A 15,800-nucleotide genomic window follows, 5' to 3' on the forward strand; every position below is an offset into this window, starting at 1 on the left:
AGAATGACCTAGAGAAGAATAGTCAAAGACTAAGCTTTGCTACTATGGATCCATGAACCAATGGCACATAATGATTTTGAAAATATGACTACAACCTCTAAATGAAGCACAATTCATTGGTCAAGCTGGAGTGCAATCACAAAACGGCTCTATATGTTATTTAGTATCATATATTTTATCTTGACATAGGATCCATCTATTTACAAAAGAGAAGATGTTTCAACCAGTGACACAACAAAGATAACTTAGAAGACTAACAACTCCTTGGTAGTGCACATGCACACCATGTATCCTTTAAATGCAATCATTGTTAATTTCATCCATTCATGACCACATACATGAAAAGGTAGGGCGCAACCACAATACTAAGTTACTAACAACTTCACATCCCACCAATCAATGGCACAATGAAAAAAACTAACAATAGTGGCAACGTTTTGACATGCACTTGTTAATGGATGTGGGAAGGGCTAGTGTATGATAAAACTTTTTGACTCAACAAGCTATTCAAGGTTATAGAATCCTACCAATTTCTCTACAAGCTTAATACAAAACAAGAAGAAGGCCAGCCATCAAAAATATGGAACCTTTGGCCAATGGCTCAACAATATTTAGATGTCAAATTGACAAGTTCTTGATGGTTCACATGCCATTAGATCAAAAAGTGATTAGACAATTGTTGTACTCTATTGTGACAATATATCCTAACACTTCCCAAGGGTTCACAAACTATTGGATCCATATGAGATTAACAATGCAGATCTCAATAACAACTCTACCTCTATACTTCAATAACCAATGGTGCACTACAAGAAATTTTAAATCCTGACGACCTTTTAGGGACATGTGACTTGTTGGATCCCTACTGCAACACCACGAGCATAACAACGGCAACCCTTACATATTGCAAGAACTCGCTTGTTGATTGTTGTTGACATCATACCATTCCGAACTCATTCCAATATAAGTCCACAAATCTTAAAGCCTTTTTATTGATGACACCTATTGGCAAATACTCCTGCTAGCAATCAGAAAGGAGGGTCCGCCATGAACAAGAACTTGGAGCTTGGTCATAGAATGGGAGATTTGAGTAACAATCATAGCCTAAGGGAGGATTAAAGCACAAGAGCATAGGATATGGCCATATAAAGATGTCTTAGATTAGATATGAACACAAATAAGGGAACAATTTAGGCTCAATGGAGAACAAAAAGAGAATCTTAGTCGAACTATTTATCAATGCTAAGGTACAAAAATAGTTGCAGAGCTGGGAGAAAGGAAAACAAGGATAAAAGGTAGTGGGGGCAAAAGTTTGAAATTGTAGTGCAAAAAAATTGCACTGTACTTTCCCAAGAGTACCTTGCTCTCTCATAACATCTACTCAGGTCCCTTTGGAGAAAAAGAAATCCTTACTGGACATAATAAGATCCTACATTTTTCCTCTTCTGGTAGTGGGTCATGATGTTAATTTTTCTAGCCTGAGCATTGGTATAGACATTTGACAATGCCAATTTCTGATCTTGGTCTCTAGCTTTGTTCTTTTTCAGCTCCTTGTTCCATTTCATTGAAGGACTTCCCTCACATGATTACTTGCAGTTACATTTAGGTTTGCAGTGGCGTTTACCCCTTCAGTTATGTTTCCTAGAATTTACATTTTAAGACCTACAGTCCGTTTCACCCTCAGACTTACTATTATAGCTGATCATACTTTCAAGTTCCACTGCCCTTTTGTCATTTGTAAAAATTCATAAAATTCCTGTTTTCCTTTCTTCCCAAAAGATGAGCAATATCTACTCTCTGGAGAGTTTGCAATCATTATTTTATATATCACAACAAGACATCTAAACATTCTTTAAGTATTTGACCTGAGACTATTGGTAGAAATCAGATATTTGAATGAAGAAACAGGAGTTACCTGAGGCCAGAGGAACATCTTCCTGAACGTCTGATACCGGAACCAACAATTGTAACTGGCTACACCAATAAACATGGCCATATAGCCCACTGCACTTGCAAGTCCCATAAATTCTTCACTGAAGCCAGGACCCGCCACAGGATCTGTAAGCCAGAAAAACATGGCCTCAGATATATCTGGGCACAAAGAACCCTGAAATGCGAATCAGAAAATATAGAATATTTTTTAAAAAGCCATAATACTAAATATGAAAGGGTCCCTTCAAAAAAAAATAATGCTAGAGAAAAAGAATGTAATCTTTCTGTCCAAATCTTAATGTGTAAAAGAAATATAAACATTAGAAAATGTTATTCATTTTATCAAAATGCTTGTATCCAAAAGTTACTGATTTGAATAACCTGCGAAAGGTAAATGTAGAGTGCAGGTCTCCAAAGAATAGGATCACACAGAGTTTGTCTGAAAATTCGAAGAGTGTGCATCAGTGCTTCAGACTGAAAATTTGACATTTTCTTTTGCAAACGAATTTCTGGAAGGCCCAATGCTGCAACTATAAGCATAAGTGGTGCAATTGAAACTAACATATAGGAACCTTGTGGTCCCCAACCATGTACTGCTGCCCCAGAAACTCCACATCCAAATAAACCACCAACTGCCAAACTCCCCCAAGATAAGCTCTGTATGATGTAAAAATAGATCATGAGTTTTAAGTATATATTTTATTAATTGAAGAGCTTCTGGCAGAAAATTGTGTCAGAGCTTTTCAATCAAACTGTGACAGAGCTTTTCAATCAACATTGATCGAAAAGCTCCCTCACAGTTTTCTGTCAGAAGGTCTTTAATCAATCTTGATGAACTGTGGAAATCCGAAATATCACATCTATATAGTTATCTTTAGTGCATCATGGAGCTTGAATTCTGATTCCATGGAGCTGTGGACCATGGCTTAAATTGCTTGTATTATAAATCCCTTGATTCATCTTAAAAGACTTTTTTATATTTATTTTATGAATTATCTCATTTATTTGCTAATTGTTCAAACTTCATATAGCCTATAAGCTTTTCATGCACAATTCATTTTTTATATCTGTAAGTAATTATTGTAGGAGTGTCTATTTCCCATACCAATAGGTTAAGCATTTTTTAATCATAAAGAAATCATGTTGATTATTAATGATTTCAAATGGAAATTCTCAAAAAGAGAAAACAATTTATAGGCATTGGAGCAAGATCTCATGCAACCACTTAGCTTAAAAAAATTAGCAACGACTGCTCAAAGTTTTAGAAGCATTTTTTGAGCTAGTGGTCTCATAAAATTTTGCATATTTCTGCTTAATAAGTCAGGTATTTTTCATAGTATGTCAAATTTTGATATTGCTATCAAGATTCAACTGTGTAGCTTTTGAGTCAAACACATGACCCACATTTTACACGAACCCATCTATCATGAGAATGAATGGTTCACTTAGCACTCATTGCATTGGCCATAGTATTTGTGTTCATGTGTTAGCCTTTCAACTTCATGTATACCGGTCCTACTTAGTCACTTTTTTTTAGCTGTAAGGCATATGCATGTAGCCATAAGATTTGCTTTTAATCAAAAAGTATAAAACCCTTTGCCTAGTGTTGAAAGGGTGTATTACCATTTTATCTGAGGCAAAACCAAAAAGATATTCTTTATTCAACATGAACGTGAACAAACCCAAATAATATTGTAAATTGTCAGTACATAATGTCTAATTATAGGTTAGTTTTCAATTTACAGAGAGGTTCCCCTTCTGTTTTAAAGAATGGTTTTACCACACATCTATTATGTTGTCTGTTGCACTAAACGGTGTGAATTAAAACATTAACAATTACTAGCACAAAGTTTACTAGCGTTTCTATTCTGCTATGCACCTCTATTGATTTATGCTTCAAAAAGAAGATCCATACTTTCATATAAATATTGTTAATGCCATTCAATTTGACATCATATGCTTAACTCAGAAGTTCATGAGAAGCAGCAGAGGAGCAGATTACTATAAAGGAATAAAATATTAATCCTAAATAAAACCAAAGACACCTATGAAATTAATTTTCGAAACAGTTGCCACAAAACGTCACATCCAAAGTTTATCAAGGAATAAAATATTAATCCTAAATAAAACCAAAGACACCTATGAAATTATTTTTCGAAACAGTTGCCACAAAACTTCACATCCAAAGTTTATCAATCAAACCTGTTAAGATAAACTACATTTTGACATTAAATAAGCAGCAAATTCAGCTCGTTAAATGTGCCACATTTAAACTTAACCCACTATAGTCCTATTATTTTCCAGATATTTGAAGGTGCCAGGATTTTATTTTCAAAAATTTAGAAGTGCATTGTAATTTACTACAAAATCCAGTGATGTTAACAGTTAAACACATACCTGGCCAGCATTTCTTATTTATTATAAAGGTTCAATGGGTCAAATGCATCTCTTTCTAGAGATGTAAAGAAAACAAATTCCAAAGAAAGTGCCTAAGGCAAAGACTAGACATATTTGCACAAAATTTGTACCTGTAAATCACTTGCAAGTTCGGGAGTGGTTTTACTGCGTTGTGCAACTGCAGCATCTGCCACAACATCTGGAAACGCAGTACACATAGCTACTGCAGCCATCAAAAAGGTAGCTACCCAAGGTGTTACGTTTAAGAAAGCAAGTGCCCAAAGAAAAAGACACCCAGCAATTCCACATATAATTAAATATGGCCACCTTCGATACCTATGAATCCACAATAAATCCAACCATTATCATGGAAAACTGTTTGTAGCAAATTATAAAAGTAATCCAAAGCTTGCAATCAATGATGAGATAAATGTTGATTTATTGGATTAAGAATAGAAACGGTAAGTTATTTAATACATCATAATGGATAAAGACAATGAGATTGCGTTGACATATCTGCAGTCATATTAACACACATCAAATCTTGTAATATGTATAATTGAAATTTGTTTCTCATCTTAATAAAAAGCTTCACTGATATGAAATATCCCATGAAAATAAGCACATAGAAATGGCAATGAGAAGGCATAAAGTATATCATTGCAGAACACAAGAAAAGAGGTGACCATACCCAGCAATGGGAAATGTGTCGGTGATCAGACCATAGATTGGTTTTAAGTCCCATGGTATATTTGATAAAGCCTGCCAAACAAAACCAAATAGATAATCTCATTTAACAGGATGCAAATCTACTTCTAGTATATCTACAACACACAAGAATTGTGAGACAAATAAAAATAAGGTTTATCATCTTGCCTGTAACATAAATTTCAAATCATAAAAAAGAAACAAAAAGACCACTGAATCTGCCATGTGCCAGGGATACATTAAGTCCTACCATGACAGGACAGGAAAAAGAAATCCAAAAGCCATATCCAAGGCAACTCATGAGCTAATATCCAAAACAAACTCACCTTTTACTCGCACTACTTTTCTAAAATTTCACATTTAATTATGGAATAAAAATGGGAATTCACCATCCAAAATGCCTTGGTCTAATAACAAGTTGGGTTCAAAATTATCAAGTAGGTCCTCATGTTAAGTGGAATGGTCATATACATAGGAGATGGATATTCAACGTCCTTTAGGAAGAACTGATCTATCAAGTTTATCAAGGAAAATTTACCTTGTAGTCCAATGGAGTGGAGCTTTTGATAGTGATATCATTATAGTACCGAGTGTATCTAAGCTCTTTTTTACATAAGTGAATTTCATATTACTTATTTATGCTAAAAATATGACAATGCCATTTAGTGTTCCTAGTTGTTTAATTTATTTCTATCTACGCTCTACAGTTCTTCCAGCTATCAACTGCTTTATGAAATAACCACATTATAATTGTTTGAGAAATTAACTATTCTATTTCTAGCTACCTTTATAACTGTTCCCCCTATTACATATGTGTATAAGACCACCTGCAGATGAACAGTAATTAACTTTCTAAATACATGGGCTGTCCTCATCATTCCCTCTTTGCTTAAAGGAAATTATCCCCAATTTTACCAAATAAACCATTACCACTTTGTAGCTACAAAGATGAGTCATAAGAAAATGAATTGATAATATATGAAGTGTAAACTATTGGCACCCCATTTAGTTATGTCTCATTTTGCTTCATTTTTCTCCAAGGTCGTGCATTTGACCTTATCCACCCTTTGCTGATAACAAATATGAGAAATCCTAAATGGGTCCCCTATGTGTCAAATGGTGCAAAGTCTCATAAAGGGCCTAAGTCTTGGCTTTCTCCATTCTTTTCCCTAATATTTCATGTATTGTTTTGAGGTTTTGAGGATATCCATACTTGCATGCCTTTCCTATCAATCCCGAAACCCTACCTCAAACCTTTGTGAAGTTTTGAGGTTTTGGGGATATCTATACTTGCAACTAATCCATCTTCAAGGTGTCCAAATCCTTCATTTCTTCACTGGCAGAGACCTTTGCATCAAATCTCATGGGAGAGATCTTAATACCTTTTGCACGATTACTTCATCCTCAAACATTTCTCCAAGACCATAGAAGTATTTACAATCTCATCCACACGGAGGAGAAAGGCAGCAAAATTCTCTTCATCCTTCATCTTCAAGCTTTCAAATTGTTTCTTGTGAGTTTAGAGTTTCGCCCTTTTTTACTTTATCATCTCCTTCATGCGTTCTTTGAAGCTTATCCCACATTTCTTTTGTCGATGTGCAATGCATAGCTTTGACGAATTCTGATTCAGTTAAACCACTTAGAATTGCATTCATTTCTTTAGCATTGTTCTCACTTGCCCTCTTTCTTGCTAGTTTTCGTGATCAGATTATCCACAATAAACAGAAAACTAAAGTTGCACAGTAAAGCATACAAATAGAGGATCACACAACACAAGGCTACCCTGGGGAAAACCTCCCTCTACGAGGAAAAACCCAGCAACAACAGATCCTCAGATCTGATTATGTTATATTGAATTGAAGTACAATAACAACCCAGCTAGGGCACAATTATCAGCTGAAATCAAACTTATCTCATAACCGCCGATTTGTGTGTGATTCAAGGGCTTCAGCTTGTTTGCTATCTTTGCAGCAGACTGAAGTATTTCGCATCACCAACAAAAGTGTTTTGCAGCACCTTCCTTGCTGACCTTTGGAGGAAGAATTCGCACTATAAGGAGCAGAGATATTTCGCACCTCTCAAATCAGACTAATTCGCATGAATGTGAATATTTTAAGCCTTGCAAGTGGCTGGTATATATATGGGGTTCATCTTTTTACTTATCTCTAAGTCGGCCCATTTAACCTTGGGCGCTAAAACCATTTTACATATTACAATGATGTGGATAGGTCCACACGTTTGGAGTGTATAATGCCGTTAACTTCGTACATTCCAATATAGGATCGGCCCTATAATGTTTCTTTTATGTTTGGCGTGTAGGAGATAAAGGGGCCAGCCCTATGCGCATAGAGATAGGGCCCAGCCCTAGTTACACGCTTCCTTAATGAAGCAGGGCCCAGCCCTAGTTACACGCTTCCTTAATGAAGCAGGGCCCAGCCCTATAAGGATTCGGACAACATTGGAATAGGGCCCAGCCCTATTTGTTTTACACATAATTACAATAGATAGGGCCCTGCCCTATAAGGCATCATCCGAATCCTATTTATTTTCCTAACCTAGTTACAAAATCAACACTCCCTCTTAACTAGGGAGGAAAATAAATACATAACCAAATTCACATGGACAAACCCATGGTATGAACATTTACAAGGTTTAGGATTAGGGCCCAACCCTAATAGTTCAATCAATATACAATTCGTGATTTGATCACGCAATTACATTACAATGAGCCTTTACATGATCTTCTCTAGCAATGCCTGCAGAGGAAGAAGCCAACGCTTCATAACTTCACACTTTCCTGGGAACCTGCATATAACACCATTATCTTTCATATAACACCATTATCTTTCATCATGCACATCCACAAAGGATGAAAGAGACCTTTCCATATGCACACCTGCAATAATTAATACTCAAAGATATATGTAACCATATAACATAAATCATGCACAACCGCAGAGGATACATAAACTTCTCCCAGAGAAGGACAATCTGTCACCTTGCACACCGCAAAGGGTGAACTCACCTTGCACTCCGCAGAGGGTGAGAAATAACCGCCACCTTGCACTCCGCAAAGGGTGGGAAATAACTGCCACCTTGCACTCCGCAGAGGGTGGGAATAACCGCCACCTTGCACTCCGCAAAGGGTGGAAAGAACTGCCACCTTGCACTCTACAGAGGGTGGACTCACCTTGCACTCCGCAGAGGGTGAGAGAGAACTGCCACCTTGCACTCTGCAGAGGGTGGATGATACACCCAGTGTATCATGGTTAGTATCATCATAAATAAACATTTTGCAATAGACAAGGAATATACATTAGATATATATTATCAATTCCTCTATTAAACCATAATGATTATAACCCAAGAATGAAATTGAGATATTAAAAGATATCAAGACTCCCTCTAAAACCCTATCTAAATAAAGAATTCACAGACCTGATGATTCAATCTTACTTACGAAGTGGACCCATAGCATCTTAAGAGAGAGAGATGAAAGGTAGACTTTCATAATTAGTCCAATGACAAGATCTGATTGAGAGAGGGCTTCTCAGGTCATGCATGAAAGCTTTCTTCAGAGAGACATAATCTGAAAACATTATCTTCAAGAGTAGACATTAGGTTACCTTAGAGACATGATATAGTAAAACAAAACACCAACCCTTACAAACCCTCAACACACAGATTCAGACATATAGATAGAAGAAATTTACCTATACTCGGATCCTAATAGTTAATACACATCCATATATATACACTATCACTATTCAGCCATGCATACATTGAATATATAAGTGATAGCAGGTATATGATAGCAGAAATATAAGGATGACAGCAAGTATCAAAATAAGGTAAGTTTTAAGGTAGCTTCAAATCACCTATAACTTCACTTACCTATCTCCCTTGAAATAAGTTGAGATTCATCACCTTTGAAGGTTCTAAGATACTAAGAGGATGAGGAATCCATTGATGTAGATGAAAGACCTTGACTGTGCATGTAATCATCTGAAAACCCTAGATCTGCACTTAGAAGTCCAGGCTGTAAATCTGATCATTGCACATGCAAACCTAGGCTCTGATACCATGTTAGTTTTCGTGATCAGATTATCCACAATAAACAGAAAACTAAAGTTGCATAGTAAAGCATACAAATAGAGGATCACACAACACAAGGCTACCCTAGGGAAAACCTCCCTCTAGGAGGAAAAACCCAGCAACAATAGATCCTCAGATCTGATTATGTTATATTGAATTGAAGTACAATAACAACCCAGCTAGGGCACAATTATCAGCTGAAATCAAACTTATCTCATAACCGCCGATTTGTGTGTGATTCAAGGGCTTCAGCTTGTTTGCTATCTTTACAGCACACTGAAGTATTTCGCATCACCAACAGAATTGTTTTGCAACACCTTCCTTGCTGACCTTTGGAGGAAGAATTTGCACTATAAGGAGCAAAGATATTTCACACCTCTCAAATCAGACTAATTCGCATGAATGTGAATATTTTAAGCCTTGCAAGTCGCTGGTATATATATGGGGTTCATCTTTTTACTTATCTCTAAGTCGGCCCATTTAACCTTGGGCGCTAAAACCATTTTACATATTACAATGATGTGGATAGGTCCACACGTTTGGAGTGTATAATGCTGTTAACTTCGTACATTCCAATATAGGGTCGGCCCTATAATGTTTCTTTTATGTTTGGCGTGTAGGAGATAAAGGGGCCAGCCCTATGCGCATAGAGATAGGGCCCAGCCCTAGTTACACGCTTCCTTAATGAAGCAGGGCCCAGCCCTATAAGGATTTGGACAACATTGGAATAGGGCCCAGCCCTATTTGTTTTACACATAATTACAATAGATAGGGCCCTGCCCTATAAGGATTCGGATGATGCCTTAAGGCAATCCGAATCCTATTTATTTTCCTAACCTAGTTACAAAATCAACATTTCTGACTTGATCCATTGGTGGAGTAGATTGTGCCACATAGCCGTCCACAACCAATTGCCATATATCAAATCCATGAGACATCAAATAAGTGTGCATCCTTACACTCCAAAATGCATGGTTGCTCTTGTCGAACAATGGAGCTTGGTTTGAGAACCCTTCTTCACTTGCCACGTGTGTTCCTAGGATCTTTCTTTCAAGCGGTTAGGCTTTTTTGAAGGAACCAAGTTTAATACCAATTGAAGAAATGCACACACTTATACTCAGATAGGGAGGGTGAATCAGTATAATACAACTTTTCACTCATTAAAACTTTAGCAATCATAGACCAATAATTGAAAGTAAAATCTAACAATAGAGAACACAAGATGTATGCATGATTTTTACATGGAAACCCTTGCGGGGAAAAACCACGACAAAATATTGCTTATATTTGAATCTTCTTACAATTCCATAGAAACCAACTAACAAAAGACACCAATCCCTTCCACTGAGCACCAACTCGACAGGAGACACTAGTCTCTTTCAATGACAGGAACCAACGTCTCGATCTCTCAAAAAAAAAAGGCACCAACCTTCAAAATGCAAAATAATAATATGTTTGTGGCTTCTTCCTGGATCTGCCCTAAGTCACCTTCAAAACTGCTCATAACTTCACAAAAATCTTCCTTGAAAATCTACTTTCAAATCTCCAACTCGGATCTGTAATATGATCTTCAATAAATGGTCATAAATCTGAATTAAATCTTCCTGCAAATCTGCTCTATATCTGCTCCAAGAATGTCTTCTTTTTGCTCATAAGTTTGCTTTTTTAATGTCTTATCTTTACTCATAAATCTTCTATTTTTATGCTCTATATCTGCTCATAAAAATAGGAAAGATATTCAATGAATAATTATTAAAATGATCCTCAAAAATCTTCTACTTATACCACCTCAAACAGCACTTCAACCAAGGGTTGCATCTCCTTACTTAGGTCAGCCCTTACTTTGCCCAAAGTGGGCGCACACTTCTAGGGGGTTGTCCCACTTGGGATGCACACCAAAAAAAATATTTAATTTACATTTTAAAATCATTATTTTGTCTTTTTAAACAGTCTTCTCCTCTTGGATGCTAGAAATGGGTCAGTCCGTGTAGGCATTAATTACTTTTTCCTTGCCACAAAAAAATCTCAATTGAGGTGTCATAAATTAGGCACATGTTAAAACATACACGCCACCAATTGGCCCTTTGACATCAATGACTATTAATCCAACAATGCTGTCGAAATTGCTCCAAGAATTTTGTCACCTTTGAAGACTCGTGTTCATGAGCTTGGTGCTGATAGTGTATTGTAACCATTTTTTTATTACTGATAATACAAAGTACTGTGCTTTTGGAGTGAGGGATTTTTCTACCGAAAGGGTTTTGCCCATGTATATGTTGCATTATGAGTTTATTCTGTTGCATATCTGTTTATGATGTTTTGGATGTGCATCTGAGTTTGCAGCTGTAGAGGGATTTCGAATTTTGGCAACTACTCCTCTGCATAGATTGGTGTAAGAAGATGCTTCCATGCACCTAGGGTCCTTTCACCTTGTTGTTGCCATCAATTGCATAGCTCTTGAGTGAGCAACTGCACCGAGTCAGGGTTTTGGATAGTGCTTGAAAGCTTTGTTGAATTATGCATAAAATAAAAATGAAAGGATCCAAGCAAAATGATACAAAAGTTAAAACAAATACAAACTAACATGCTGCTATTGTCACAAGAACGAAGTCAAAAATAGGAAGCTTGATTCACAAGGACCTGAAACTAGATTTAACACTAAAATGTGTCGTTATTGGGCTATGTAAGCTTTAACAAGCAAGAAACATGAAATTCAAAACAAATTCAACAATTGACAACAGAAATTGATACCAATCGATTGACTGAAGATTACAAGTGAAAATAAGCAACAGTAGAAAATCGACAGCACAAATTGAATCGGGAATATAGACAACAAGGTTTCTTTGCCAATATACCATTAGTGTATTAAAGGCTAGAGGGCAGAGCCAATACTAATCAAGAAGGATTGTCAGAGCCCCAATGTGCAGCTGAATAAATGTTGAATTTAGAAATCAAAGTTCTGAAATTTCATAAAGGAATCAGAAATAGGCAGCATGAAACGATGAAAGAGATTTGTAACCATAAACTTATAGTGCAGAATCTTGAAGTGTATTAACATTGATCGGAAAGCATGAAATCTGCAATCAGGAAGGCCTCCAGTGATCTGAAATCTGATAACTAGCTATGTTGATGTGAATCTTGGTTATATTTAAGAGGATAGTGAATGCTGTGCAGAAATTGAAATTGGAAACAAATAGAAATTTTTAGAAATGGCAAGGTTCTGGTCATTAGCTAGCATGTCAAACAAAAAGTATATCAGACACTGAGTAATCTCCAATGCAGAAAAATTCTGGGATGAGAAGGCTTGATGGTTAGGCTCAAATAATGATATATATGACTATTTTGCAATCCAAGATTTGATGGTAATTTTAATTTGATGATTTCACTCACTCACTGATCACACCTACCCTCTTGTGTGGTTATGATAGTTGGGGCCCATACCTCGCGCTCTGGGTTGAAGTCAGCTACCAAAAGTGCTTTTTACAGTGCTATCTAAACATATTAATGCTAAGAGATGGGTCCCTCAAGCCATCATCTGTGCATAATTTGCTACAGCTCCTCTCACTACTTCAATATTATTCCAGGCGGTGACTATGATAAACAAGTTGAGACTAATGGCCACCTCCCAGTTTAACCATCTTAGGTGTCCTTGTCTTGCTCTCAGATCCTCTATGGCAGTGGCAAATCATGCACTTGAGTCTTGTTGGTAGAAGAGAGCTTCCTCCTTTTTGCATCTTATTGACCTTGATATTGCTAAAGTACTGCCACAGACTTCTCAGTTAATTCTCGCAATCTCTTCGAGAGAGTGATAAAGAAGGGCATTCTTATTGAGATTTACAAAGTATACCTCTAGTCTATATGGATTGCACCTAAAGAGCTACTTCAAAACATCATCGCTACTCAGATTTGTATCTCCACTTCACTAATGGAATCAACTCCCTGCAACTTAGAGTTTGCTTCTACCAGCTTTCTGCTGAGATAGACCACCATAAATTCAAGAGAGTTATATTTGCCAAATATGCTCCTTGGAATTAGAGACCAAGGAACATTTTTTATTCTAATTTCTAATGTTCTCCCTATTATGAAATCAAAAGACCTTTTTTTTCTCTTCAAAGGTTTGCTCAGTTCTTTCCTGCCTATCATGGCTTATGAGGGCTAGAGATGTCTTGCTCTCTTGCAAAAGATTTTGAACTTTGTCAAGGGCTTTCAAGAGGCACATCTAATAGAGGGATTCATGCAAGATTGATTACTTCCTATTTCCAGCCCTCCCATTTCAAGAGGAAAAGGTCTTCTAGACCTGTTGGGCATGACAAACCTATTGCTCATAAGTTTTTAAGAATTATTTTAGTTCATGTTTTTCTTTATTGTGTTGTTCACTTATTGTTTTGTATTTTCTTGAGATGTGCACCTGCAATCCCCTTGTCCTCTTTAGCATTGTATTTGTTTCAGTCCCACGGATCAATTTTGGTCTTCCGTGGACACAATATATATCAATTAATATACATGAAATAAAAAACATAAGAGAACAAAAAAAACAAGAATCAGCTCGGTTGGTTGAGCCACCCACTCTCAGTGCATGGCCTGCCAGCAAATCTGATTTCAAGTCTTGCTTTAAATTGCGAAGCTGAAGTATGGCATCTAAACCTACCATAGGGTTACGGGTGGCAGGGGCGCCGTGCCTTCCAGCACCTTCTGAAAGGTGGCTAGGTTCCCAATTTCCCCAATCACTACAAAAGAATATAAATAAAAAGGTCATATTAGACATTACTACTCGTGAAAACTTGTTATTCGATTGATAACTTAATATATGTGGGTAAAAATCCAAGAAAACTATAGGCTTCTATTCGTTCCTACAGCTCCTAACATAAAAAATTAAAAACCAAAAAAAATGTGTGAGGAAAAAAATCATATAAGAAATATTACTCATGAAAATTGGTTATCAAAGTGATAATTTATACAAGTTGATACAAATCCCACAGAAATATTGGCTTCCATTTGTTCTTACAGCCATTTTCACCTCTTCAGTGGTTTGGAAACTATAGCCCCTGTAGGAACCATGCCTTTAGTTGATAAAGATTGTATAAAGGCCATTTGGCACCCAATTTTAGATTAAATTGCCCAGCTTTGATTGTCTTGATTTTAAGATCTTATAGAGTGCTGCAACTCAAAAAAGCTGTAAAAAGAAGAACGACGCAGTAAAAACAAAATGCATACCATAAAAGCTTGTGTAGAAGCAGGCTGCATTTTCTGCACATCTCTCCAATAATAATTAGTTGCAAGACCCTTCACTGTCTCTCCATAACCTTGGCTGACACCATATACAATCATAACAACACCCAGAAATGGAACACCGAATGTTTCTCTCATTACTGCGAACCATTGCCAAAAATGTTTGACAACTTCCCATGGACTAGTATACTTCCATCCACCCAAATGCCTGCCTTGTGTGAACTCGTTCTCATTATCATTGTAACTGCTACTGCTGCTGCTGCTGCTTGCAATATCTATTCCTGTTTTTACCTGGTCTTTCAGCTCCAACAAGATGGGGATTGCTTCATCTTCTTTCTCCATCCCAAACAAACAAACAGCCACAATAAAATATACAAATTGGGCTTTGATTCAATACAAACATGTATATGCTATCATCCAGATTTCAGATGAGTGTATGTATTTGTTATTAACCATTGATGGTTTCTGCTCTTTTCATGTCGATCAATGCAGAAATATTTTTCATTTGTGTAAGTCGTTCCTACAAAAACCTGTAACAGTGAAAATCCCAGTTTTGACACGTATAATAATAGAGGTGTTACCCTCAAGATTACGTGCGAGTTTTTTTTATTAAATTAGGAGTTATATTTTGAAGGTCCAGCACGTTGAAGAAGCAATTCTTTGACTTGCTTGTGTGCCCACTGGGATTTTATTTCTGATACGCATGATTTGTCTGCCATTTAATCCATATAACTCGCTACTAGTATTTTGACTTTGATTTAACGAGGGTTGGCTCAAGTTTTTTATTAAATCGGGAGTCTAAACCGGAGAAGTACTTATTTGACTCGTTTGTGTGCCTTTTGATATGCATGATTTGTCTGCCATTCAATCCATATAGCTCGCTACCAACATTTTGACATATAGCTCGCTACCAACATTTTGACTTTGATTTTTAAATTTGAAGGGATTACTATGTTTGAGACGGATAAGTTTTGTATTCTTAATTAATAATTTAGATAGTTAAAAGGGTTGTGATTAATTGTTAAAGGATTATTTTATTTTTATATTAGAGATTGAGGGTTTTTTTCATTAATATTATATTTTAATGTGATATATTGAAGTGTGATATTTTCATTTTAGAGATAATATGTTGTAGGTTTGCAAGTAATGAAGGAAGAAAGTAATGAGAAGTACTCTAGTTGTCATGTAGGAGGAGATCATAGGAGAAAATTCTTCAAGCTATAGGAGTTAAGGATGGAGAAGACAAAGCAAATGCCCTACAAGAGAAGTTAAAAGGTGAGAAAAGGATGGAGAAGACAAAGCAAATGCCCTACAAGAGAAGTAAAAAGGTGAGAAGATGAAAAGGCATTCAAATCATTGGAGAACAACAAGATGAGTTAAAATTTGAACGTGTTGTAACAATATCCTCTATTGACAAAGCATTAGTTAAAATAGTATCT

The 15,800-nt window shown here is 36.4% G+C and overlaps 1 protein-coding gene across 3 annotated transcripts in view; it reads right to left on the reverse strand.

Moving 5' to 3' along the window:
• Positions 1-15,111, reverse strand: part of LOC131078259 (probable folate-biopterin transporter 6) — a 34,662-nt gene extending 19,551 nt beyond the window's left edge. The window contains exons 1-5 of one of the 3 annotated variants that reach the window (XM_058015925.2): positions 14,347-15,104; positions 5,021-5,091; positions 4,461-4,665; positions 2,314-2,589; positions 1,916-2,107 (exon numbers count right to left, since the gene is read on the reverse strand). In XM_058015925.2, coding sequence (XP_057871908.2) covers positions 1,916-2,107; positions 2,314-2,589; positions 4,461-4,665; positions 5,021-5,091; positions 14,347-14,703 — 1,101 coding nt within the window. In that variant the 5' untranslated portion in view covers positions 14,704-15,104. Of the gene's footprint in view, positions 1-1,915; positions 2,108-2,313; positions 2,590-4,460; positions 4,666-5,020; positions 5,092-14,346 lie in introns of all 3 variants that reach the window. The other 2 variants (XM_058015927.2, XM_058015926.2) reach the window with 2 other exon arrangements.
• Positions 15,112-15,800: the final 689 nt, after the last annotated feature.

This window comes from Cryptomeria japonica, chromosome 7 (assembly GCF_030272615.1).
Source record: "Cryptomeria japonica chromosome 7, Sugi_1.0, whole genome shotgun sequence".
NCBI classification, from domain to species: domain Eukaryota; kingdom Viridiplantae; phylum Streptophyta; class Pinopsida; order Cupressales; family Cupressaceae; genus Cryptomeria; species Cryptomeria japonica.